General features: G+C 42.3%; 3 protein-coding genes across 12 annotated transcripts in view; 2 read left to right on the top strand and 1 right to left on the bottom strand.

Annotated features, from left to right (window-relative positions):
* The first annotated feature begins 669 nt into the window (after positions 1–669).
* On the top strand, positions 670–5,249 carry cenpl (centromere protein L). The gene is made up of 5 exons (XM_030410035.1): positions 670–769; positions 1,606–1,783; positions 1,887–2,141; positions 3,649–4,230; positions 4,309–5,249. The coding sequence occupies exons 1-5, from the start codon at positions 750–752 to the stop codon at positions 4,381–4,383; spliced, it is 1,110 nt and encodes a 369-aa protein (XP_030265895.1). The 5' UTR covers positions 670–749; the 3' UTR covers positions 4,384–5,249.
* Positions 5,250–7,086: 1,837 nt separating this feature from the next.
* On the bottom strand, positions 7,087–12,173 carry LOC115577315 (FUN14 domain-containing protein 1). 6 transcript variants are annotated; one of them, XM_030410334.1, is made up of 5 exons: positions 11,174–11,405; positions 10,513–10,678; positions 10,241–10,316; positions 9,293–9,427; positions 7,087–8,553 (listed from the first exon to the last, which is right to left on the bottom strand). In XM_030410334.1, the coding sequence occupies exons 1-5, from the start codon at positions 11,196–11,198 to the stop codon at positions 8,476–8,478; spliced, it is 480 nt and encodes a 159-aa protein (XP_030266194.1). In that variant the 5' UTR covers positions 11,199–11,405; the 3' UTR covers positions 7,087–8,475. The 6 variants fall into 6 exon arrangements, with proteins under 6 accessions (XP_030266194.1, XP_030266191.1, XP_030266195.1 ...); XM_030410331.1 differs by having other exon boundaries at positions 10,513–10,681; positions 11,174–11,391; XM_030410335.1 differs by having other exon boundaries at positions 9,299–9,427; positions 10,513–10,681; positions 11,174–11,362.
* Positions 11,737–27,218, top strand: part of LOC115577314 (histone demethylase UTY-like) — a 34,594-nt gene continuing 19,112 nt past the window's right edge. For 2 of the 5 annotated variants that reach the window (XM_030410327.1, XM_030410326.1), the window contains exons 1-7: positions 11,738–12,276; positions 12,414–12,477; positions 21,577–21,685; positions 21,970–22,019; positions 22,477–22,535; positions 25,390–25,510; positions 26,198–26,252. In XM_030410327.1, coding sequence (XP_030266187.1) covers positions 12,098–12,276; positions 12,414–12,477; positions 21,577–21,685; positions 21,970–22,019; positions 22,477–22,535; positions 25,390–25,510; positions 26,198–26,252 — 637 coding nt within the window. In that variant the 5' untranslated portion in view covers positions 11,738–12,097. Of the gene's footprint in view, positions 12,277–12,413; positions 12,478–21,576; positions 21,686–21,969; positions 22,020–22,476; positions 22,536–25,389; positions 25,511–26,197; positions 26,253–26,285; positions 27,206–27,218 lie in introns of those variants that run through there. The other 3 variants (XM_030410325.1, XM_030410329.1, XM_030410328.1) reach the window with 3 other exon arrangements.

Below are 27,218 nucleotides of genomic sequence, written 5' to 3'. Positions count from 1 at the left end.
AAAAAATGAGACATTTAATCTGCTCAACTGCAGTGCAATCGCAGCCAAGAAGAAGCAAAAAGAAATATAGGCTTAGGACTGGCTGCTACTCAGGTTGCAGTGCATGTCGAGGTTGGTGCCTCCTTGGGCAGCAACATCCAACATAACAAGAGGGAAAACCATCCTCACACAGTGACTGCTTTTATAATTAGACATTCACCATTCTCTCAATTATCTAATATAATGTAAATGCCAGTCTTTATTTTCTTATTTTTCTTGACTTCAGTTGAACAATGTTGAACTTTAATTTCGATTCACTGACTCTGCAGAAGCTTGATCAGTTTCACAATAGGCCTATAGGAAAAAATGTTGGACAAAGTTGTTGATGCATGGAATTCAGCGGAACAATTATCATTTTATGTATTAATGTTGAAACTTGTGATGTTTTTATGGTTTTATGAATGTTATATATATAATATTATTTATTTTCAAATTTATTTTACTGTTATTTTACTGTTCCCTTTGCCTCTCCCGTTGTCCCTTTATGTATTTAATTAATCAATTTTACTTTTTTTTTTCAAACACTGTAATTTATTTTTTAAAAAAGGGAAAAAAGAAGAAATAAGAAAAAAGTTGTTAAAACGATAAATAAAAATCCCACTTCCTGTTTGGATCGATGTGATTGGCTGATCCTACTGCGCAGACTCCTGGGAAAGCGCGACGTTCAAATTTGTTTCCGGTTTCCTTATGCTTCGGTCGGTCCGCCAGACATGGAGCGACATCAGAGCAGGTTAAAATCAATTTATTTCGTACAAAATACAGCTTTCTTCAATGTATTTGTCTTCGCTACAACAAAAAATGCACAATTTCGTCAGCATTGCTTTGCGGCTCCTGCAGCTCGGATACTTGCCGTTCTCGTCCGTATCAAGCGACGGTAACGCCAAATTAAATTCAATAATCGGGTGGTTTAATGTTTTCTTGCTTTTCATGGCATGTACAGACCGAGTACAATCCTATACAATACATTTTACGAATCGTCGATTTGTACCTTTGTATTCGGCATACATCCTATACCCAGGGGAGCATTGTGTTACATCAAAATTTCACATTTTACAATTGTTTTGTCCCCTTATTCTGACCATGAGCTTCGTCCTAAGTAAACTAAATGGGAATGAATGCGCATTGAAGCTGTTTTGTATTCAGTTCTCCTGACAAATTGAGGCTTTAGCTACAGTTTTCACGTTGTGTTGCCTCTAAACATGTGAGATGTGCACATACAGCCCAAGGACCGTGCTGTCAATGTTACTGCAAACGTACCATAAGAAAACATTGGGCTTAGCAGAGCTTTGGTTTGTGTGTATTTGTTGTTGCTGCTGCATTTGTCTTAAAGAACAGTCATTCAAGTGGGACCAACTGTTGTGTTGATGTATAATATTCCTCCTCAAAATCTAATCTATCTCTATGAATGGATTGACAATGGGCTATAAAGGTTTGTAATATCATCCTGTAAGTAAAGGGAAATATGGTCACTACAACTTTGAACCCAATCTGAATTATTTGAAGTGCATTGCAACTCTCTACTACTATCTGGAACAACGATGTGATGATCTGTGTATTATTTTCCAGTGCCGCAAGGACTCCCACAAACAGTGTTGTAGTTGAGAGGAGGAGCAAGAGTAGCAAGAGTTATCGTCAGTCGTACCGCAGCTGCGTCGGTGCTGCCTCACGACTCTGCTTTACCCCTGGGTTCACAGCACGGAGGCTCAACGCCAGCAGAAGAGCTCCAAAATCACACAATGTCACTGTGAGTCAACCCAGGCCATTATACACCTTTGTTTTTTAATCAGTTTTTATTCAAAAATCTCATACAATGAATCCTAACATCATTATTCCTCTTCCTGTCAAAGGACAAAGTGAATCCACAGCAGCTGGCCTTACTAATGAAGACAGAGTGGCAGCTGTCCTACGTTACTCCCCTCTACCAGTTCAGACACACCCAGCTGAAGAGCTACTCCAGGCAGCTCTCGGCGTTCATTGCCGCGGAGAAGCAGCAAGGTTTGGCCGTGGAGGTGGAGGGAGCGCAGAGCAGCTTCAGAGTGTCCATCTCTGTGGTGCAAGGGATGGTCGAGGCGGACGATGACGCTGAGACAGTCCTCATACAGGTAAGCAGAGGACACTGCAGAGTAGGGGTGTGCCAAAATATCGATACTACGATATATCACGATATTTCGTCTTGAGGTGCGTTATCGATACATTGGTGCCAAATATCGATATTTTAAAATGTAAAAAAAATAATAATAATTTTTTTTTTTTTTTTGGGCCCACCACCCCCACCCCTCTTTGGAGGACAGCTTTATCTTTATTCAAACATAGGTATACAACCAAATAAAATAAAATAAAAAATGGTTTAAGTAGCTCTGAAACCCACACATATAGATATTTAATGATAGTTGTAGTCAGCGTGTGTGTTAAGAAGAGACACTGTGCAATATACTCTTTGTTTACTTGGCTGTCATTCATGTGAAATTGATTGACAATGTTTTGTAATTCCTGTGAAATGGATTCAGTGCAGTCAATAAATTCTGAATTTCTTCAGTGACACAGATATCGTGATGTATCGTGGATGAAATTCCTTGCAATATATCGATTATCGCAGAATCGCTGTATCGTGATATTATCGTTATCGTGGGCAAAATATCGTGATAGTATCGTATCGCGAGGTACCTGGTGATACCCAGCCCTACTGCAGAGGCAGAGAGAAGCTTTCCAGGGTACTGGTGTCTATTTGGATTTGTGATGCACAGTTGGATTTGTAAGCGTACAGACTCACTCACAAAAAAATGTTCAGAGTGGCGGTATATTCCACATCGTCCAATAGATAAAAATCACATTGGCATAATTATTGGTGACTAAATTAGTTTAGATGCTTTACAGCTGTCTGCATTTCAGAAGAATCACATTTGATTGCATTTTGCAGAGTTCCTACATGGTATGGAAAAGTATGAAATCTGATTTTTGTAATTTGTGGAAGTAGGTATGAAAAAAAAAAAAAGGTAGTACAGGTAAATGTAAATGTCTTTTTCAGAGTATTGCGCATACTTTATCATACAAGCAGAGTGTTTTTCGTTGCCAAAATGTTTAGCACCGTGTGAGCTGAGCTGCATGTCACAGCTCGCAAAACAGCTCGGCCTTAAAACTGTACCAAATCCAGGAAGGCCAAACTAGTTAGAAATAAAATGCTTAAATATCTTTGCGTTGCATGTAAACATAGTACCACAGATAACCAAATTTAAAGCTTGTTTCTTTGCAAGGAGGCAGGCTGCATCCATCATCGTTGCCACGGATGCAGTGAGTAAGCACGGGCACACAGACGCCATGGAATTTTAATTAATTTCTTTTCTGGTTCTTATTTATTAAAGAGAATATTTAGTAATATTACTGATGCAAAATATTAAGGTAGAATAAGACGCGCACCTAGGCGTAGGGAGCCCCGGTTAGTTTACCTCTTCTTTGGGCAGAGATGGAGGAGGAGGTGGGCCTTTGTGAACACTGCAGTGAAACAAGAGAGACTGAGGAAGGATAGCTGGTATAGCTGGTATCTGCATCATGTCTTTAGTATGCTGTGTTCTCTGAGTGAGACTATCCCTCTGTTTCCCTTTCCCACTACAGATCCACTCAAAGCTTTTGTTTGCCAAGAAGGATGAGCCTCAAAGGCCGGTCTGGAGCGGCTGGCTGACCTGCATCAACGGCAACCCCGACTACCTGCGCTCGCTTCCAGAGGACTTCACCTGCCTGCCGCTCTTCTGCAGCAGTGGGGGCGAGGGCCTCACCGCCGTGGTCAAATCCTGGTTCCAGCAGACCTTCGACTGCTGCTTCGGCACCCTGGAGATCAACCACACAAGCCTGCAGTGGCTGGCGGCCTTGTGGACTAACTGCCACGCCGAGTCCAGCATCCAGCACCTCAAAATGATTTGGACCCTCCCAGTGGCACCGCCGCTGCAGGTCACATACACAGTCGACCCCCACGATGCATGGCAGCTGTGGAGCAGTGTGAGGAAGGATCCACGGGAGGAGAGCAAAGGAGGGGAGGAGGCGGAGGAGGAGAACAGTATTGATATTGAGGAGGTGATGGAGTTCATGCAGGGGCTGAAGGGCCACTTCTACAGACACTTCAGGCTGGATCTGTCAGCTGGAAGCCTGAAACAGGTCACCACAGCACTGGGCTCAGCCAAGTACAGCGGGAAAATCAAGGTACTGTCTGGCACAAACAGTCTTTCATAACACACACCCTGCAAGATACAGTTGTACTAATGTTTCCCTTTGTTTCAGATCTCCAACAGCAGATACATGATCACCACCTTTACGCTACTGACAGAATGTGCCCTCCTCAAAATGCCCCTCTGAGAGACTGAATAAAGACTTTTTAGCGCAACAGGTAATTGCAATAGCCACATTTGGAGAAAGAAAGACGGACATGGAAAATTGGACATGCAACTTTTTCAATGTTTTTTTTAAAAATTGGTCTTTTTTTTTTTTTTTTTTTAATTAAACTCTGTAAAAAACATGAAATTGTTATTTATTTTTTGCACAGTATTCTCTTTAGCAGTGCGATATGTAATTAACAAAATGATTACCTTTATGTAATCCACCTATAGGTTAGAAAAAAAAATGGCAAGGGCAGAGTAGTAATGGGGCCTCACGGAATACAGATGGGGAAAAAAAACAAACAAACATTTGATATAATGGGCTTTCGGGACAATGACATTGAAACAGTGTTAGAGAGGGGTCGGGCATCAGTCTGCATCTACACCTGGAAGCCTGAGTGGTAGTTACAGCAGGGTGGCCCCCGGGGAACCAGGAGCTTAACCTGGTTAGAAAACCATCTTGGTGTTGTTGGACTGAGGCCACCTCAGACGCGTCAATGATTCACTATGTTCTCCAAATGGCATTACAAGACAGGGCAGGACAGGGATAGCTAGTTATCTCTGCAGCACAATATATAGATGTATGATATTTCATCACACTTTTGGTGGGAGGGGGGGGAATAATTTTTTTTTTTTTAGTAAAATCTACTTTCTTTCCTCCAACCCAGGCAATGTTGTGGCTATAATTATGAGTTGAACTATTGAGGAAAACGTTCCAGTGTTTCTTGTTTACCACGTTTTTCTGCTTTTGCTCCTTTTGTAAATACTCTTCTGTACATATTCTTGTCCATGCTTTAATGTATTTTTGTCATTCATAGTTGTAAATAAAAGCATTGTAGGATGCGGTGTGGTGGTGAATACTTTGACTGGTGCCTGAGAGAGGAACAGTTGGAGGGAAAATCCCAAAATCTACACACTTCTCTCCTCTACACACATTTAATCTTTTCCAAGCAGCCACGGTTTTATTTTATCTGTCCATTTGGTTATTTGTTGTGCATTTATTCCAGTTGTTTACCTGCCAGGTATTAAAAATCTTTAACTAGCTGCTCTGTACTGTGGGTCCCCGTTCATTTAAAGATGGAACTAGGCAATATAAAGACTATTTATCCTCTTAGATTTTGGACGTAATACGGTGAGAACAGTCTTCTGGTTTTACATCCACACTACTGATGACAGTAACATTAGTCATCTCCCCCCCAATATTGTTGCAATATCAATGTTGAGCTATTAGGTCAAATATATTGGGATATTTAATACTGTTGTCCTGGCATTTATGAAGCGCATGGTGGCTGCGGACCAAAATTATTACATTATTCAGGGTTCGTACGGGTGTTTGAAATCCTTGAAAGTGCTTGAATTTCAATGTTGCGTTTTCAAGGTCTGAAAAGTGCTTGGATTTTAGTTTAGGTGCTTGAAAGTGCTTGACATAACTCTGTGTCTTTCACAAAATTGGGATCAGACTGGATAATTGATTTCTGAAGTTTTTACTATTATGAAACATCATTTTTAGATGTTTACAGCATAATACAATGTACATAATTGTGATAAAAAGTGAAGAAAAAAAATCACGAGTATATATATTCCTGTAGATACGTATTTTACCCCAGCAATAAGGTGCTGGAAAATCTTGAAAATGACCCTTATAAGTGTTTGAAAAGTGCTTGAATTTGACCTTGAAAAATGTGCACGAACCCTGAATATTATTTTAAGTCCATATCGCCTGTACATATTTGCAGGTTTGCACTTAATAACTGTCACCATCAATGAACACCTAGGTCAATGAAAAATGCCAGTCAAAGTCCCCAAATCACCTGTTTTGTCTCGCCAACATTTATACTCAGTTTAAAGGTGCACTACGTGGTTTTGGAAAACAAATTCAAAACTCAAAAATGTGTTATATACTCATTAATAAGGTAATGATACAAACTCACATCCATTTCATGAATATCTTTCCACAATTGGACGGACAAGCTGTCGGGGCAGATCAGTAGGGAGAGGAACATTTTGTCTTGCAAAATGGAACAAAATCTCATTAGAGCTGTAAAATGTTCTGCCAATCAACACTAATTAACGAAATGTTCTCACGCTGTATTAATTCCTCTCCCTTTTTTTTTTTTTTACACCATCGAATTTGACATGGTTCTTATCAAATGCAGTTACCGTTGAAAATGGCCAGATGGTGCAAGCCCATCTCCATCTGCAAGTCTAATTACGCGACTTGACGAGAAAGACGTAAAGGAGAAATTCACCCAAAAAAATGAAAAATCGGGTCATAATCTACTAATCTACCCCCCGTGGCGATGAAAGTCAGGGCTGTTTCATAGCCGACCAAACATTTCTGGAGCTTCACGGCACAAGAAAGGCATCGTAGCATTCTCCTAAACGACTGACGTAGACAGGGAGGTGTTTTAAAACGTGGAAAAATAAAGAAAGGAAGGAATTTTAGGTCTTGGATTATGATGAGGATCGTGTCTTTCTAGTTGTTTCTGCGCTAAAAGACAAGTCACTGTCTGCTTCAGAATGCTGCGACACTGTTTCGCTTGAAAGTTCCAGAAGTGTTTTGTGGACAGCCAAACTTGGGAGAATATAATGGCAGATTTTTTTACGCGTGGGTGAATTTATCCCTTAAATCAACTTGAAGCAGTTTCCTCCACCACCCCTCCAGAAAAAACTACACAGAACGTTCTCGTTATCCAAAACAAAATCTGGCAACTTTTATTTTTTAAAATGGACGACCCAACCAAAATCATGACAACCGAGGTAAACGAAAGTAATGTTCAGTAGAAACAAGGCGGGAACACGAGTGTACAAAATGCCAGTTGTAGACATGAGAAGCTTTTCAAAAACCAAAAAGACATGACTGTATATTGCACAGGTAGAAAAAGGCGAAAAAAGGCAAAAAGAAAATAAGACAAAGTAAGCAACTTGTGATCAACTTAAGTGGACTCGCCGTTATGTTATTGCTAAGCCGACACCACTAAATGCACGACGACGATGGCGAGGGCGTAAGGAGTCACAATCGCTGCTCCATTAATGCTCCCTAATGACAGGACTGGTGTGTCTTTAGGTGTCTAGCTCCATGACGGTGGTAATTAGGGTTACAGCAGAGGCTCGTCCTGTCGTTAAAGGCCATTGTGGAGCTGAGGATTGTGGGAATAAAGCATCTGTATTTAATACTCTTTTATTTGGGGGGGGGGGGGGGGGGGATTCACATATGTATCATTAAGTTGTGAATCATGCTCATGATATGTGTTGTATATCAATGACGTCTGCTCGGAGTAGGGAACACAACTTTATTTAAACCCTCGGCCGCCGCGATCAACTTGTAAAAACTGGATGGCTTTACGTGTTTTAAACGGCACATAAGCTCGCCAAACTTTTCACAGCTACATAAAAAAATACCTCCATAAGCACCAGACCGGAGGAGGGTGTTAGCTTCCCACTCTGCCGCCTTCCGTGTCATTTATATAATGTTTACTCTTGTGTGGGTTATTTACAGCTCTGAAAAAGGGGGCTGGCAATATATTTACAATGGCCCCCCCCCGCCCCCCCACACACATGCAAACGTATAAGAATCCGAGATCAGCATCCGCCAGGCAAATACATGAGGGGATGGACGATATAGGCTCAGATCCGTGTTGCAAAAAGCGGTGAGGAGTCTGTGCTCGTTTGTGGCAGCTTGACATATTCAGCAGTGTGGCAAAGATCCCACAGAAGGAAAAAAAACAGAAAAAAGTCTTCACAGTATAATCCAAACTCCCTACTGAGCCACCACACACACACACACACACACACACACACACACACATTCGCGCACACACCTCAGACACTCTGCGTTCTCAAAAGGAAATTAGCACGAATTGATTTAAAACAAGGGGGCTAGTTATACAGTTAATACCACTGTCACAACAGATCATGCTTTAAATGTTCAACATAAACTCCCCCCTTTGTTCGGTTCATTTAAGCGCAAATCAATGCACACGTGGAGCCGCGAGGTAAACGATGGAGAGGAAAGTGACCTATGTAGAGTTGTGATTCACAGTAAGGGGAGGCCGCAGCACGTGCAGCAGCTTTAAGAGGCCAAGCCCAGGAAGAAGCCGCCGACGAACCCGCTGGACATTACGATGTTCCTTTTGATAAAATCCGTGGCCTGCGGGAGAAGGAGAGGGAAAAGGGAGATGAGTTTATAAGAGCTTAAAATTGGTGCGCAATATTAACCAGTGAAGAGGTGTCAACTGTTTTAAAGTGGCTGCAAAGAGCAAAAGCAAGAGCATATAGTCAGGACTATAAATGCAGTACAATTATTTGTATTATCGATTAATCTACAGATTACTTTCATGATTAGTTGCAAAATGTAAGAATTGCCGAAGGTGATGTCTTTGCGTGCCCTTTTTTTTCCCAAATCCCAAAGACTCTTCATTTACTATCATAAATGCCAAAGAAAAGCAGCAAGTCCTCACGTTTAAGAAGCTGAAATCAGCAAAAGTTAGCAATGAATTTTATTTTGATCAGCTGATTGATGAATTGACCAACTGCTGTAGCTCTAGTCTCAGTTAGAAAAACATTACTCTTGAAACGTGCAACACATCACCTAAAGATGGAATCATATCCCATCTCTCTTAAGCATGCTGTGTCACAGCTATTGGGTGTAGTATTTCTAGCTGTACACTAGAGGGCACTGCTAGTTTGCAAATGAAGAAGAACCGCCACACCAAAACCAGGACAATTGAAGCACATGCATTTAGTTCTAATTAATTACATGTCACAGGTATGGTAAGAGTGGAAGGCATAAAAAACAATTAAAGCAAAGGTTGAATAATTAACATAATTAATATATAATTAGAAATAAGTTAAAGCGTGAAAAAAAGAGCAAGCTTTGTTACAGGTACCTTTACCTCCTCAATGAATGTGTTTATCTCAGGGGCTGCTTTGTTCGCTTTCTTCTTCAGGTGCTTCTTTGCTTTGTTCACATCCTTCTCCACCTTCTTCCAGTCCACCTGCACGTAGCCGCTATGATTGGCAATCTGAATAAGGAAACAAATTGGTAATATGAAGACTGATTCTACAGAGATCATTTAAAAATATTCAATGACGCTTTATGGAGCTGCATTAGTGTTTGGTTCCTGCCTCCCGCTGTGAAGATTCTGTTCAGAATTGCCCTCTGACATAACACGTGTTTGCACTAATAAGTAACCTTTTGTTGCACTCTACTGGGCTACTGACTCCTTGTCTGGCCTTATCAGATATTCTCTGAGATTTATTGTCAGACTGTCTGGCGGGTTAAGGCGGTAGCTGCGTTTTATTGAGACCATCTAGACCCGTCTGCATAACAGATTCCCTTTGTGCGATACAAAAAAAAAATAATAATAAAAGATGACTCTCTCCCTAAATACCAACTCAAAAAGGTAATGGGTGACTTATGACTTTTTGAGACTTGACAGAACGTCGACCTGTTCCAAGGCGCAATTTTAGCTTTAACGTGAAACACATCTAAACAACTATTTCATGTGTTCAGCCTTTGAATCAAGTCAAGACTCTGGTGTGATCGACTTGTAAAATGGTTACAAGTAGAGAAATGAACGCGCCGATGGCATCGCAACACCCGGTAAGCCTCCAGATGGCCTGCGTCCATCGACACACAATGCTGGCCTTTCTGCCGTGGAGAGGAGACCAGCTGAGCGTCATGCTGTGCAGCTTGCGTCTTCACTCGTCAATAAAGATGGCAAAATGAGAATCCAACAAAAGAATTGCATGCATTTCAACGCATTTACAGACAACGTAAATATGATGCAGGTCTAGGTGATGGAGGTGCATAAGCAGTGTTACGGTGGTCTTGCCTGTAAAAGAAGGAACCCTCCTCCAACAGCAGTAGCAGCTATCTTCCCGACTCTTTGGAAGAGGTAACCGGCACACCTGTGTGTGTCGAGAGATTGCCATGTTACACGTGTGCACCTGGTCACGTTTTTCCTTTTTCAAACAACATTATTCTCTCAAGTCACTCGGGTAGGTTGGATGTTCTTCTTTCAAAAGGGGGCAATGTTGGGACAGTGTTTTTCAGCCTATGTGCTTACAGATGTGACCCATGAGCGTGTAGATCCCCATGCCTTACCATCCAGACACACCACCCATCATGAGCTGGGTGGCCACGGAATACTTCTCGGCGATAGGGCCCGAGTTGCTCCCGAACACCCTGCTCCACCACTGGTGCCTCCGGGCATATTCTGTCAGGTCCACGACCTCGTACACCTCATCTTCACTCTCAGGGTCGTCCTGATCTGCTGTGAGACAAGAAAAGCACAAGTTAAAGTACAATATCTTAAATAGAAAAAAAAACACTAGCCCTTCAAACTAAGGGAGAATAAAGGGTGTGTTGGCATTATATGACAGTACATCAACAGTAATGAGCACTTACATGCACTTATATTATAGTTCAAGCTACTCAGTCCTTCACAGGGTCAGATTTGGCTGGTAAAACCCAAAGCGGGAAGGCGACCATTCAATCGTATTAGCCGTGAGGGCAGTTTAGCTAACAAAGGCTCTCAGTGCTGCTTGTTTATTCTATGCAAATGCACTGGAAAGCTAATATTAGCAGGCTAGCGTCAAATGGCTACCAAGTCAATACAGCGCACACTGTAGGCTTCGTTTTCCGCCTCTAACGAACCCCGAGTTCAAGACCGCACCGCAATGGCTATATCGTTGGGGGGGAAAGGTTAAAAAATGCATAATAATGAAGGTAATGGCGCCGTATTCTAACAAACACCATCACTAACCTTCTCTATGGTCCACCGTCGCCATTTTGGAGAAACTGGTTATGTCACCAGGATGTTGACAATACTAAACCACGCCCACACGATGATGCTCTGCCACGTCAGTTAAAATGCCCTGATCTCGCTTGATTAGGCTCAGAAACATAGCAGCGTTATTACTAAAAATGCTCCAACTTTTTTCTTGGTATTATGGAAGATATCACAGGTCTGGGACGGGACTTTGTAAAGTGCAAATTAGGGGGTTGCGTGATGGGTAAGGCTCGGGACGAGTGATGCATTGCAGTCATGGTTTAACCAGCCTGTAAAGGAGAACAACTGACACCCAAGTGTCAATACATATTACTGAATACGGGATTATCTTTTACCATGTGGAGGGTATTGCAGGGGAAACAAAGCTCTTTCACTTTTTAATGTACATGGGCGTCAGGCACGTTCAGGGAATAAATGTTTTAGAACGTGCTTCCAGAATAATCGTGATATTAAATGTGAGTGTTTTGCAGGGGGGGAATATGAAAATTTGAGATAAAAGAATGATAGAGCAGGGAAGTCATATGGTGGGATGCGGGCGCTCCCATTGGCGGAAGATGGGGGAGAGGGCGTGGCCAGAGCGGCGCGTGGGTTCGCTTGGGTGACACAATTATAACAACTTTATCTTCGCGGCCGAAACGCATTTTATTGTCAAATACTCACATCTTGGATATTGTACTCAGTTATTCGCATTCATTCAGCGGAACAGTTTCACTTTGTGATGAAAAATGTGACGTTTGAGGAGCTACCCGGAGAGCGCTTCTGTCCCCCCGAAAGGATTTACTATATCGAATCGCATCTTTTCATCCTGGAAAAAAAGTTTTTGATCATTTTGTTTTCTTCAGTTTTTCTTTTTTGATTCGGCGGAGCAAACCGTTTGTCCCCGTGTCGCGATTTTCCATGCAATCGTGCGGTGTGTCGGTCGCCGTTGCTGCCTGCGCTGCTGCTCGGAGTCTCGGCTCGGCTTCTTCTGGTGGTGATGAGGGAAAGAAAATGGCGGCGGGAAAAGCGAGTGAAACAGAGGAGGACTTTCCGACACTGACAGCCCAGGAGAGGGACAGTTTGGTCGGGATCGACAGGTCGGAACAGTAGCCCCATGCACTCACACGAACGCACAGATTGAAATTTAATTGTTTTCTGTCCTTGCATGTCGAAAATGTTTCCGAGCCGCTCTGCAAGTGATTCTGAGCCGCCTATGTTGTCTTCTTGCTTGCAGCTCACTGTTTGGATTTCAGAAGCTTCATGAAGATGGCGCCAGAACGAAGGCCCTGTTGATGAAGGTAGCAAATCTAATTGGATGTATTTCACAACCAAGCAGCACCCTGATCCACTGGACTTACTCCAACCGCTTAACAACCATGCATGGCAGTGAATTTGCTCTCAAAGTAGCAAGTCAGCCAGAACGCAAGTGGCCCACTCGCCAAAGAGACCAAGGCCAGCTAGCCGCAGCCCCTCTATTAGCCAGTCAGCTAGCTTGCTAGTTAGCTACTCTCATCCGATGAACAGCGACCCTGCACCTGCGGCTACGCCGTGTCGCTAGCCATGATAACTGTTAGCAAACTAGCCATGGTTCTCTTAACTAGCTTGTTCACGTTAGCGCAATGTTAATGTTTGTTAGGCAAACGCCCTTCTCTGTTGGCTGGTGAAGCTAACGTTATTCCAAACACCCATACCCCTGTGTACTTGCAATTGTACCACCACCAACAACACAACGTCGTCACGGTTTTCTGTAGCACATTTATCTCTGGAAACATTGCACTTTAATTGGGGAAGTTGTGAGATTGTTTTATTGCAAGCTTAAGGCGGCCACGCATGGCCTTAAACACACGGGTATCATCTGACTACAAGTGTTGGAAGTAACGTTAACGCTGTAGCCTTCAGGGTGCACCAAATACAGCTCGGCCGTTTACGTTATTCGATAAGGTTAGCTAGTGCCCGTAGCATTTGCATTGGTGCGCTTGTCCCGACCACACTCTGTTAGGTTGTTTTGCTGCTACTGCATTGCTCCAAAAGACGTATTTGAGGACGTGCTCTGGTCGTTTTTTGTTCGCTCGGAGTCGGTGTGAACGAGTTGACAAACGTTACAAGTAACGTTAATGGCTGGCTGCCTGTCCAAGATGGCGGGACATGGCGGAGTGACACTGATCGCTATATAACCTATTTGATATGAATAAGGTGCTCCGAATCGTTTGTGTGTTGCTCAGGTGCATCTTGGGTTCCCTCTCTAGCCTTTGCTCTCTGTAAATATGTGTTCCTCTTGCAGACCTAGGTGGTGTGCGAGTCCTTTGTTTACAGTTTACAGGCACCTTGTTTGCCTCTGCATGTGCTCTCGCACTGGGTAGCTACGTGTTAAACGGGCCCAGTCTACCTGTACCGAACACTGCAGGGCTAGCAGAAGAGCAAAGAACCCTTTCATATATATATATTGGAATTATCTTGAACAGTGGATGATGAGGAGAAGATGGTGCTGTTGACAGCTCGTGTTCGGAGGGCCATCCACGAATCTGCTCGCTAGGTGGTGTGGGATACCTAGGAAGTGTAACTACCCATCCAGCGTTAGCTGCACGGAGGCAGCAGAAGGCACTTGGATACTGTACTTGTTAGAGAGTAGAGACAATGTGCAATGCAGCCAGTGCTTCAGGCTTAAATCAAACTGTACAGCCCCTATATCCAAAGCAGAGCCTGCCCATCAACACACTACTTTTACTGATGCAAAGGATTAACGCAATTTGTTGATTTATTTAAATTTTGAAGTGTTTTTATAAGCTTCATTTGGTACCGTTACCTTCAGAAGTTAGGTCATTTTGTGTCTTACACGCAGCACATTTGTTGCAGATGACAATGAAGGTTATGGTTGGCAGTAACATTTGACTTGTCTTGTGCCATAGTCTGCTTCTGTTGCTCGACTTCCTTGTTGCAGTTGGACTCTTGCATGACCACTTGCCATGTCCATGTCATTTACATAAAGGTATTGCAATCCAACGCCGACACCGGTCAGATAGATCAGGTAGCGTAACTGGCTGATATCATGTCATGTGATGTCATGTCTGTCTCTATCATTGATACATCATACCAAGGCTACTCCTCCAGTTAGTAAAATAGTGATGAATAGATGTGATGTACTGGATTGGACATCACCTCCCCAAGAGAAAATCATCCTATAGAGCTTTTAAGTACCACGGTTAGCAGGAAAAGAACGCCACATCTCTCATTGAAAATGGCATAGTTACAATGCAGAGCACAGTATGAGACATTATGCAAATTGCTCATTACTAGGTCTATAGTTTGGGCAAACTATATCAGCGTGTTATTTTTGCTTCCAATTTACCTCCCGAGGCCATAAAACCATTAGTTGTCAGTGTCTTGTGAAACAGAAGGCAAACTATGGACTTGTGCTACAATAAAGACTATCTGCTGAAAGATTCCCTAGTTGCACTCGACACATTGAATCATAATGGTTTTCTTGCGCTGTCACCTGATAATGGCTTATAAAAACAAAATGGCAAATGAACCAGAATGTGGCCTCAGAAACCATTGACACTAACTACGTCCGACTCCAGTGTTTGTATTTGAGCCTGCTGAGAGTAATGAAAAACATTGGTGTAGCATGAAGTGTCTCATCTTGTCGTATTCTTAATTTGAAAAAGATTTGATGTGTTTTGTGACTCAATTTCTGCTCGGAGCCTATCAGTTTGAGTGACTCCCCTGTCTGGCACTTTGCAGTGTCCGCCCCGCTGCACTGTTGCTCTGTCTACATGGAGATAACTGTGGGTTCAACATTTGTGACAGAACTAGGTCACTGTATCATCACCAGTAACTAAGTGGCAATGATGTAAACGTAGAACTAGATGGAAGTTAAGTTAACTATTTTGTACTTCCTACATGTGAGACAAAATCTGAATGGTGATAATTTTTTCACCTCTTTGTTTTCTTTACCACCACCAAGCAGGTTATATTTCCACCCATGCCAATTTGTTTATTTGGTTTGTCAGCAGGACTAAACAAAAAACTACTGAACAGATTTCCATGAAACTTGGATGGAGGATGGGTCTCAGCCCAGAATAGACCCCACTGACTTTTGGTTTGGATCAGAATAAGGGAACGGATCCAGGAAATTTTCTTAGATGGCATTTTTACACATTTTCGTTAATTAGGTGGAGATATGCACTCCACTGAGTGCCATTTTAGTTTTTTCCTGCATTACAAGGTTGCACTTTTTGTAGCAAGATTGGATTTTTGGTGTCATGTGCATGTTTTCCCTGTGTTTGTATGGGTTGACTCAAGGTCAGGGAGGCCAAGCGAAAGACATGCTTGTTAGGTATTAGGCCCACTTTTGTATTGCCCTTGACTAAAGCACCGGCCGAGCTGCAGAAAATGGTTTCCCCCACAGGGATTAATAAAGAATAATTGAAATAATATCAGTTATACACAGCCATTTAGCATGCAGTTTGACTCGCATGCATGCACACAGCAATGAAGGACATCTACTATAAACACAATATGACTTTGGTGCCACATTTGTATGTTAAACAGCAGAGCCAGGTGTGAATAAGTCAGTGTATTCCACATGGCGGAAATGAACAAACAGGAATCTATGAACAGAATGACAAAACAACAAAAATTTTGTTTTTTTATCCCAAATTGGCAATGTAAGCCCAAGGAGGAGACCTAAATGAAGGCTATAGAACATGTGAGAAAGATGTATGCTGTCATTAAAGAGCAAAATGAAACAGGCATTTTTTTAGGGGTTGCTTGAATGGATAAGGGCTGTTAAACTGAGCTGACCCAAATGCTTTGAAGCTTCTACCGTTTCATGATCACAGACACCCAAATCAGTTTTGGATGGAACGAGACGTTGTGTCGGCTGCACCGAAAAAGAGGCTAAAGAATTATTCAAAAAAGCAGTGCCCCAAAAAATGGTATTTGGCAACGCCCTAAATTAAAAATGAATTCCAGATATAAAAAATAAAAATGTAAATCCCAAACTAAGTGTTAACAGGCTTTGTGACATCAAATGGCTTCAACAACAGGCCATGGACTATGGAAGCAGATTGTTTCTGCAGTAACACACTCGCCATCTCTCTCTCATACACACACACACACACACACACACCCTTTCTCTTACAACAAAAAACTTTGCATTGCAATGCAGTAATGTGTCCTGTCCACAAGCTCCTGGCTAACACTAGCTATCTGCTCAAAAGCGATGATGCCAGCTGCTGAGAGCAGCTGCTCAGAAGCTGTTGAGGTGCCAGGGATGCAACATTTAGGACTAGGCTAGCCTGGCCAAAGTTGTGATGATAGCTTTCCTTGGTAGCCGTCCATCAGTGTAATGGACTTTGCTCCTTTTTGCAAGCGGCTTCTCTCCAAAGTATGCAAGGGCTTCATTCCTCACGTAGCTGTTCAGATCTTCAGCTGCCCGCTCTCTATGCTCTTCTTCACTGTTGGTTCCAGAGGGGAGTGAAGAAATGGGAGTTGTAAGGTCTGCAGCTGTAGTAATGGTGAAGCACTGATATGCTCACTGGCCTTGCTGCTGTTCATCCATCTTGTTTTTCACTCCAAGGGCCAGTGTTTGCACTTTTAGGTGTTAAATGTCGTACGTCTTTTGAACCCTGGGTCCAGGGCAGTGGAGAGGAGCACTGTGTTTGCCTCTGTGTCTGTTCCATATCAGCGAGTTGGAGAGCCTACACTAGGGCTGACCTGTAGGCTGACATTTGGGTGGACTTCAGTACCTCCTCTGTGCAACAACAGAGGAGATGGACAGCGTTGCTTCTGGCCACCTTTGCTAAAGCAGTCAGCTCATCATGGACACGTAGAACGTACTGTTCAGCCTTGTGCTTATGCCCAGAATGAGCCTGTGCTCAGATGTTGCTGATGATTTGTTGGCTGTTAGCTTTTTCAATGTTTGGGTGCTCCAATGCAGAATTGAGTTTCAAGGTTTGGCCGGTGCAACATACAGAGGACCACCTATGCTTTACCCCCAGTGTGTTTGCTGCAGCCATATGATTGGGACAACTGTCATGCACAACTGCAGTAATGTTAGAGAAGTATCAAACCTGGCTGCTACCTCCACTCTGTCCCATCATCTTTGATGTAATGCCAAGATATATGCTTCAATGGCTACATACGTCCATGCATCAGTGGCCTTCTTTCCATCGGCTTGATAAAATGGGTTCTTGATGGAAGAGTGTAACTGGGGGGGAGGAGGTGTTGATCATTGCTCATCTTCAACCATTGATAGTTTTTGGAAAACGGCTGCTTGCGGTTGCGTGTATGAGGCTTTATTCGTCATCATTTTCCTCTGACGGAGATTTGTTTTTTCTAAATTGAGATACAATGAGTATGCAAATTGGAACACTTTTACATACATCTCAATAGATGCCTTGTTGTGTTAGTTAACAATTGTTCAAAGGCCACTTGAAGGCAGGAAACTACAACATTTTGTCTATATTGTGGTATAAACAGCGTGGCAAAATCTCTCACAATTGAGATGTTGATAAAATCTCGACTGCATTTTGATATAATGCAATGTTATTTGAGATGCACAATCGACTTTTGTCAGTTTCGATCTGATTCCAACACTGGAATTTGGATTTCTGTCGACTTGAAACTAGACCGCTTCTTTTCTTTATCATTATTAATGATATTAATATTGTTGTTGCTTTTGTTGTTATTATGTGTAAGGTAAGACCTACATGAGGCTGAAACTGAACTTGTGGTGACACTTCACGTGACGGACTTTGTTTGGGCCCAATCCAGTCTGAAAGCTTTATGCGTCTCTCTCAGGCTCTGTTATATTTGCATTGTGATCCAGGGTCAAAACTGGCTAAAAAGGTTAACTCACATAATAAGCAATCACAACAGACTTTGAGGGGTTGGATTAGCATTGGACTCATGGCATTTCTCATTATGGATTTCTTTGATAAAGTCTCCAAAAAGATACTGCCGGTTAAGGCTGACTTACAAAAAAAATTAAAAGGGATATGATGGCACCAGAGCCCCCGTGGGACATCACAATAGTTAACTGTTAGCTTTTGAAGATATTTAACTTTGGTAACATTATTTTGTATTGGACACCATCATCCCCAGAGTTTACTTTGATAGTGTCCAGTATTTCAGAATTTCAGTCATGTACAGCACTTGGTGATGAGACAAAGAAACAGTGCAGCTCATAAAAAAACATTAGACTATGGAATCTGGATTTGTACATGGATCGGTGACATAATCCTGATATCCAATGAATCAATTGTGAAAAGATTGGAACCTGATATCGATCTATTGGTTTGGATTAGTCCCATCATTGTAAATTACACTGAGAAAGTTTGGAAAAGCTATCAAGGTGATGGGTATTATGACGATTGTGATTTAATATTAAGATTTGATATGACATTGCTTTTGGTGTCAAAAAATCTGATTTACAAATTGATATTAGAATTAATTTCTGACTGCTCCTCAGAGATGTTTGAGCTCCCCTGTTGACAATCTTGGCAAATCAAACTTTCATTTCTGGGAAGAGGCGCACAAAATGACTACTTTAGTTGACTGTAAGTGAGAGAAACTGGCACAATCAGCCCCGACTGAAGTGCTGTGTCAGCACACCCCTCTTCTACCCTTCAGTTACTGACTTTATTGTCAGTTAGGCACAATCGGTTAGACAGTACCAAAGGAAATATCGTGTAATTTAGAAGAAAGTGTCAATGGTGAACTGTGTTTATCTGTGCAGTAACATACTCGTAATCATTGGCTGAGTATTACATTGTCGCGACGCAATTAAACTGTGGTTGGAAACTACTGAGAATCCAGTGTCAGCCAGGCTCCCACCATTACTCTCGTAAGCTGTCCTGTCAGTCATCGGCCCTGGCCTTCCCCCAGTACATCTGTACCAACCAATGACCTCTATCTTCACTGAGCTGTGTATTTTGCACATCAACAGAAGCTTCACATGACCAGTTTATGAATTGTTAGGATCGGATTCAAATGCACATAAACAATTGAGTCTTTCGTTGATGTGCTGATATGTCAGTTACACCTTGACCTGTACATTTTAGGGTGAGCCTGAGTTGAGATTTGAGGATTTCCCTGGACATTGTCTATTCTATGGAATGATCTTCTTCCTATCCTTTTATTCTATATTCATTGAAATGTATTTTCATTGAGTATAGAATAAAGGACGGACTACGTTTCAGCAAGTAAATATGTAGAAATACATTTATAAATCAATACCAATACTTTTAATAGTTTAGAATACAAAAAAGAGAATTCATGTTATATTTTAGGAATGCTACTGGTTGTATGTTACAGGATTTTAATTGGATTTATAATACTTTTATTCATGTGTCCGGGCACAGCTTCAGAGACTTATGTATCCCCTCTATCCACACTGTAGCTATTGTTTGCCTTAATAAAGGTGTAACTACATGTCAAGACTGTAGTAACAGTGATGGCATGTGGAAAGAATTATGATTGGTCAACTTGGGCTGCTTGGTTGATAATGAAGAAAACATTAAGGAAGGTGAAGAAGGGCCAAGTAATCCGTGAAAAAAAATTCTCATAGTCAGTAATGAGATGTGCACTTCCTCATCATTCTTTGATAAGTCAAAAATAACAGTAGAAACCCTGTCGAAGTGATGACCCAAAATAAATCCTGTGTGATAATAAAGATGACCTCAGTTATGATTGTCATTGCAGAGCGAAAAGTTGTGGTCTTCATACTGCTCTGGCTTCTGAGTAGAGTTTATTAATCTTCCCATCTGAATAGGAAGAGCGTAGATGATGCAAAGGACCTTTTTTTTTTTTTTTTTACATGAGATCCTTGAGACGGCGTAAAGGCAGCATTGCAGCACATCTGCAGTGTCTAATTCTGTGCGTTCCTTCTGTGCGTTGTCTTGGCAAAAGTTCTACTCCTCAGTCTACTGATAACAAAATAAATGGATTTGATTATGTAAGGGTTTCTTGGCAGTGGTAGCGCTGCCCACCAAGAGCAAATAGCTGGTCCTCTGGGTTTTGGAAGTTAAAGGTGATAAATGGGCTTATATTTCAAATAAAATGAAAAATGATCTAGGTAAAAAAACTGAGAGATGAAATATGATCCGGATGAACTTGGAAGTCATCTCTCGGTTTCGCTCACCCATGCAGCTGCCTCTCCTTGGCTTTGAACGGCAGAACAGCTCTCAGCGCTGAGGACCAGCTGGGCTGTCTTTGATGGGATCTCAGTGTGGCACCAGAGAAACACAAGTGCGAGAGTAGTTCATTCTACGGTTTGTTTGCCTGGGTGTGTACAGTGACACCGACTTTATGCATTTCTTTTTGCAACTTGGACTATTGAGGAAAGGATCTGTAATTGGGCAGATTGTATCAGATTGTCGGCGGCTGAAACAAAGCTCAGCAAAATCCCGCTTTCTTTATTGTACTCTACAGTGCGTGTCCTCCTCAGTTTTGCTAGCGTTGCTGCTTTCCTTAATGACAACTGGAGCAGTCATTTGGCTGCAGTGAAATTAGAGTGTGCCATCACCAGGGTCGGCGAAGTATTTGTATATGCTGAGCTCCTATGGATTCTGCCGTTTCTCCTCTTTGTTAGCAAACAGCAGTGTACAAAACATTCAGCTAGAATCTTCTCATTTGTAGCTGAGGTTAATTGCCACCACTGAAGTATGACACTGCAGGTGGGTCACATCCGCCAATGCTAAATTAATGTTAAGTTAGGTGAGGCCTTATTCTCTGCAGTTGGTTTCTGTAGTTTGCCAAAGATTGTCTATCTGGTTAACGAAGCATTTGTATTTGATCGAGCTCGGTATTTACAGATATCCTTCGGATCGGGGCCAAAAATCTTGACTTGGACATCCCTATATTAAATTCAACCATTTTGACATGTACCTATTTTTTTATCTTTGCATATAAGTCTCCCTCACTTTATGCGCTGTAGCTTCCTGTTGCTTTTAATTAGATGGAGTTGGTCAAATGCACAGGAAAAAAATTCCCCTACAAGGATTAATGACGTTGCTACAACTTCCCATTGACTGTGGCAGCAGTGATAAATGCTGATGCATACCTTCGCCCTTTAACTCCATAGATGTTGCAGTGTGGATCCAGCTCAGAGGCAGCAGCTACTTTTGTATCCCTTTTTAATCAGCGCATGAAGATCTGTAATGGAAGTCCCCCGAACGAAGCCTCAAGCACAGGTCCTTATCTGCAGCAAACTCCATTCCACTGAGTTAGTCTGGGGCCGATATTTATCTGCTGAAAAGAATGCGAGTCGACTTGGCCAGAGTTGGGGAGCTGACGTCAGCCGCGGTGTGACATTACTCTCACCGATTTTGTCCCCTTATCCCCGTGTTTTCTTCCTTTTGCATTACACCAATTTGTTTTTGTCTGCTCCCCAGGCTGTTCGCTGCTACGATTCGCTCATCCTGAAGGCCGAGGGCAAAGTGGAGCCAGAGTTGTTCTGTCAGCTCGGCCACTTCAACCTCCTTTTGGAGGATTACCCGAAAGGTGAGTAACCTTTGCTCAAAGGCTGCACTCGAGTGTTTTGTACAGTCGTCCCCTATTATGCAGTGTTTTTTTTGTTGTTTTTTTTTTAAGTCTCCATCTTGGGTTTTGACAAACACTTCTAATACACTTCCACTGACTTACGCTTTCTGAGCATGCATGAGTATGTGCAGGCGTGCACTTGGCCGCCCTCCAGCCAGACATAAATGCTGACTGCTCACGTTCTCTTCAGCGGTGTTGTGTTGACATAGATTAACGCTCCACTTCCCTCTCCTTTTTAATTACAGCATTATCGGCATACCAGAGGTACTACAGTTTACAGTCAGACTACTGGAAGGTGAGACACACAAACACAGACGCACGTGCCTACACACTCTTGCTTTCTTTCCCACACACGCACTTGCCCATGCACAGGAAGCGCGTATGGCCTCAGTTGGGTTAGATGTTGGTGCGAGATGCGGTTTCAGGTTTCGTGTCAGAGTGATTTCGAACTTCTCTCCTTGGAATACGATACTTTTTTGCGGTGAGACTGATAACTAGTGAGTGGTTTTTCTGATTACTGACCTGTGCCCAAAAAGCCTCAAGGTTATGTAAATATGTACGGCTTTATTTACAAGGACACATGCAGTGTACATTGTTAACTGGGTTAGTTAAGTTGTCCAATGTTAAAATGGTCCATTCTGTTGTGTTTTAGCAGCTATCTGCATCATTTTAGTGCTGTAAGGAAGCAAAATTTTGTATTTATTTTTTGTTTTGTGTCCTAATGACCTTGCACCTCTCTCCATCCCACCCAGAATGCTGCCTTTCTGTATGGCCTGGGAATGGTCTACTTCCACTATAATGCCTTTCAGTGGTGAGTACCAATCATCTATATTAAATTTGCAGTACAAACTAATGAGTTGGTTGTGATTAAGGGACAGGAAGTCTTTTCATCTTAGAGGCATTGTGACTGAGTTTCACATTGTTGCCCTGAAATCTGCAGTCTTTAGTTTTGGAAAGGGGTTTGATGTTTTCTTGTTTTTCTTGCCGAGTTAGATAAATTTACAAGGGCCTGCAATAACGTGATGCACGTCATCATCCTGATATGGAATTAACCTCATCTGCATACGAGATTTTGATCATGCACTGCACAGCCCTACAATGCACCGTACGCCTGCACAGTAATTATGCAGCTGGAGCCAGTCACCATAGACATATATACATAGACGCCTCATTGAGCGCTGGACCGTACGTCGACGTCGCCGCCATATTGGAGGAGGCAGATCCGCCCCGTGAACTAATACGAGTCAATGGAGTGAACTTTATAAAGCTCCTTCTACAAAGTGCTATAAGTTAATGTGTCTCATTTACACATTCACACACATACGGATATATTCAGGAAACAGAGAGGAACCAAAAACAACGTCTGTAACGTTCTCTGAGGATTATAAATGTTAGCTAATCCTCATATGTTCAGTATACAGGTCGGCACCAAACCATTTTATAATGTTTTTATGAGTGTTTACAGCTGCTAATGTATGTAACGCTGTTACTGTGATGATACATGACAGTTAAATATTCAATCTGTCCATAATAACCACATCCTGACATGCAAATGAGACATCTGTCCGCCATACTGTCAACTTGGTTAATCTAATTTAACTTTATATGGACAACTGACTGCATAATATACGAATCAGAATCAGAAATACTTTATTGATCCCCGATGGGAAATTCAAGCGTTACAGCTGCTCCCATTCAAAGTCAAGAATATGCAGAAAATACTACTACTATGATTTCACTAATAATAATGTTGAAAACTATATATGGTGCATATTTATAATAGTAGCCTGCTGATACTTCACTTTTTTTTTTTACCATGAAATGTTATTTTATACCATATTTGTCATGGTGTGTATCTCTTCACTGCTGTTGCAGTTTCTCATCTTGATTTGCAGACTTTATTTTTGTCGCCATGATATTATTAGTCAAAAATCACTGCATTTATAAAATGACGGTGTTTTTGATTCACACAGATGCCACATTTGCATGTCAGGATGTGGTTATTGTGGACAGATTAAATATTTAACTGTCACGTATCATCACAGTAACAGCGTAACATACATTAGCAGCTGTAAACACTCATAAAAACATTATAAAATGGTTTGGTGCCGACCTGTATACTGAACATATGAGGATTAGCTAACATTTATAATCCTCAGAGAACGTTACAGACGTTGTTTTTGGTTCCTCTCTGTTTCCTGAATATATCCGTATGTGTGTGAATGTGTAAATGAGACACATTAACTTATAGCACTTTGTAGAAGGAGCTTTATAAAGTTCACTCCATTGACTCGTAGTAGTTCACGGGGCGGATCTGCCTCCTCCAATATGGCGGCGACGTTGACGTATCGCAGCAGCGGGCCAACCCGCTCAATGAGGCGTCTATGTATATATGTCTGTGCCAGTCACTATATAGCTTAACTTAGCATAAATATTGAAAGCAGCTAGCCTGGCTCTGTCCAAAGGTAACAAAATATCCGCAGTTACCTCTGCAGCTCACTGATTGATACATTATACAGTATCTCCATTTAATCTGGGCATAAACAAAAGTGAAAACGCAACAATTTGCTGTTATGTCAGGGGCTTGGGGGGGGGGGGGGGTTATGTGCATAACAATTTCTTGGCGGGGAGCAGTGACTTCCTGGAGCCACCGCTGCTAGCCTGCCAAGAAAAAGCCCGGCATACAGTAAAACCACAACATGTAATTTTGATCCTTTTTTTCAAAGAACTCGCTCTGCGTTTTATTGCACAGAGTGCAGCAATCCCGCTTGCAGTGCAGTTGAGCACACTTCAACCGAGGCGAAACAATGCACTGTTGACTACTAGACAATGAGAGAAGGCAGGTTCATTTAAGAGAGATCGCTCCCGTGAATGCGTGACCAGGATTACGCAGCTCACTTTGGCAGTGTGTGTGTTTATCTGTTGTTTGTAACCAGCTGAAGAAATGCTTGCGAGTGAATCTGTGTCCTATGTTGTTTCCATGGTAACGCCACAACCAGAGAGGACTCGGTTCTGTCTGAATAACCAAAATGAATCAGCCAGCTGAAACCTCTGGATAGATGAAAAGCATCAAGACGCAAGCGTCAGCAAACGCAGCTATTGTTCTCAATGGCCGCAGCCAAATTGCAGTCAAATTGATTTCAAGAGGCAAATCCGATATTTTGAACGGGCTGAGGACATCCCACATGCCTGCGACATTTGTTACAGCAAGTTCTGCACCTCGACACTAAGCCACCACAATAGTATAAGCAAATCTAGTGTGCATTTGCCAGTTTTCTGCTTCCATTGATTGATTGTGAAGCCAACCAAATTAAAACCAAGTGGGGTACTTCCTCAGGTACTGTGCAAGGAGCGTCTTTAGTATTCTGTTCAATAAAGCACCCAGCGTGACTTGAATGGGCAATAAACAGAATGTGCTGCATCCCAGATAGAGTTTACATCTGTTGTCTGGTTCCTTTTGGTGCAGAGCAAATGGAGAAAAAAAAAGTTTCATTTTAAGTTTAAATCTAATTGGGGTTCAGACAGATTTATTACCAACAGCCTGGTCCAACAGTTCGGTCTTGTCATATGTCTTTTTTTTTTTTACGTTTTTATATTCCCTCTGTCTATTTTTGATACCCTCCTCCCTCCTTCTGCTCACCATACTCTCCATTCATCCCTCACAGGGCGATCAAAGCATTCCAGGAGGTGCTGTACATCGACCCAGGGTTCTCCCGGGCCAAGGAGATCCACCTCCGCCTGGGTCTCATGTTCAAGGTCAACACAGACTACGAGTCAAGCTTAAAGGTACGCCAACCCCAAGCTTTAATACCCAGTCCAGTGTCATAGTCATGGAATAAACTTTGCTTAGAAATGGCGATGTTTGATTTAATTTTCTTTGAGCAGCAAAGATAATAACGCTTCACGCTATAGCAGCCATTGTCAGGGCTTTAGACTTTTAGATTTTAAAGCGCCGCATTTTTCGTAGGACAGTCCGTCAGCCAGCGACAGTAACTTCACTAACAGCATGAGAAGACGCACTCCGTTGTAGTCATCACTTGCTTCAGTTGGTCACTTGCCAACGGATAATAATATGTACAAAATCCCCCATTTGTCCTCCGAGGCTTTCAGGGGATGTCTGTTATCCATCGTCTCTGACACGACACCATTAGCCTCGAGCCCTGCTTATCGTACAAATAGAAAATAGTTTATATTGGGTAGGATTGCTGTTGTGCGACGTGGTTTCAAAACTACCTTTTTATTTTAAAAATGCATCTATTACGAAGTGCATACAGGAAGCGTTGAGTTATTTTTAACAGCAGCTTTAGGCATCAAGATTATCTTAATAACAGAACAGAAAAAGGTTGGGCCCCTGCTCTGACGATGCTGCATGTTCCTCCTGGAAACTAGTGATAACTCAACAGTATTATTCATGGAGATTTGCTGATTATTCTGTGCGTGCTTTCACTGACCTCTGCCTCTGCTCTCTCACAGCATTTTCAGCTGGCTTTGATTGACTCCAACCCCTGCACTTTGTCCAAAGCTGAAAGTAAGCACCTCTCGTATATATTCCACATGTTAAATTAGTTATTCACTCCTTAATAAAAGACTTGTGTTAAATTAGTATATCAAATACTTTCTGAAATGTAAATTTTCATTTTTTATCTATTTTTAACAATGTATGTCAAGCAATTCGGAATAATTCCTAACAAATTGTGTTTAAAATTTACATTGTAACATTGTTGGGCATGCAGTGAATATTTTTTTCACGAGCTCATAGAGTTGCTTTAGTTTTTGTATTTGTTTTCCCTTTTTATGTGCCTTGTACATTGGTTTGCATTGATTTTGATGGTGTAAATATCCAAACGAGCTATTCCTACACGGCACCACTCACAACAGTTGATCCTGGAATGGAAAAAAGTCCCCTGCATCTTAAAAATAGCAGCAGGAGGAACTCAACTGTCTGATTGTGTTCGCCGTCCGCGCTACAGAGTGTTGGATTATGCTCATCTGCCGGGGGGGTTCAGTCTAGGTAGAGCGCTGGCATTATTTGATATGCCGCTGCCATCTCATCTCTCCCACCCCGGTACCTGTTACCTTGGCGACAGCAATATCCATCGCTTCGCTGTTTGCCTTTGCCTCATTGTGTCCCCCTCACTCCTGTTCTCACTCACACGCGCGCACACGCGCGCGCACGCACACATGCACACACACAGCAAGGGCAGCCCCCGTCTTTCTTCCCCTCTCTCTCGCTCTCTCTCCCTCCTCTCCCTCTCTCTCTCTCTCTCCCTCCATCTGCTGAGAGTCACTCAGGCAGCTTAGATCAGACACTGCAGCGCTCCAGACAAAGGAAGGTGCCGCCAGGAGCACAGCTACCTATCTAGTCTGTTACACTCAATGGAGACAGGCAACCATGGACTTCTGACACCTATTTATTGGCAATGCAGCAGTACTTTTTCACAGACTTGAAAAGACTATAAGGAGGACTAACTCTCAGAGGGGGTGGGAAATCTTT

Source organism: Sparus aurata, chromosome 24 (genome assembly GCF_900880675.1).
Source record: "Sparus aurata chromosome 24, fSpaAur1.1, whole genome shotgun sequence".
NCBI lineage: Eukaryota > Metazoa > Chordata > Actinopteri > Spariformes > Sparidae > Sparus > Sparus aurata.
This window is presented reverse-complemented; position numbering and strand designations above follow the sequence as displayed.

Coding starts and splice junctions, on each gene's coding strand:
- cenpl (XM_030410035.1), top strand. CDS start 750: ATGGAGCGACATCAGAGCAG. Junction 1,784..1,886: donor CAAAATCACACAATGTCACT/GTGAGTCAACCC, acceptor TTCCTGTCAAAG/GACAAAGTGAATCCACAGCA. Junction 4,231..4,308: donor AGTACAGCGGGAAAATCAAG/GTACTGTCTGGC, acceptor CCTTTGTTTCAG/ATCTCCAACAGCAGATACAT.
- LOC115577315 (XM_030410330.1), bottom strand. CDS start 12,099: ATGGAAAATCGCGACACGGGGACAAACG. Junction 10,317..10,512: donor ATGGGTGGTGTGTCTGGATG/GTAAGGCATGGG, acceptor CGACACACACAG/GTGTGCCGGTTACCTCTTCC. Junction 9,428..10,240: donor GAGGGTTCCTTCTTTTACAG/GCAAGACCACCG, acceptor TTCCTTATTCAG/ATTGCCAATCATAGCGGCTA.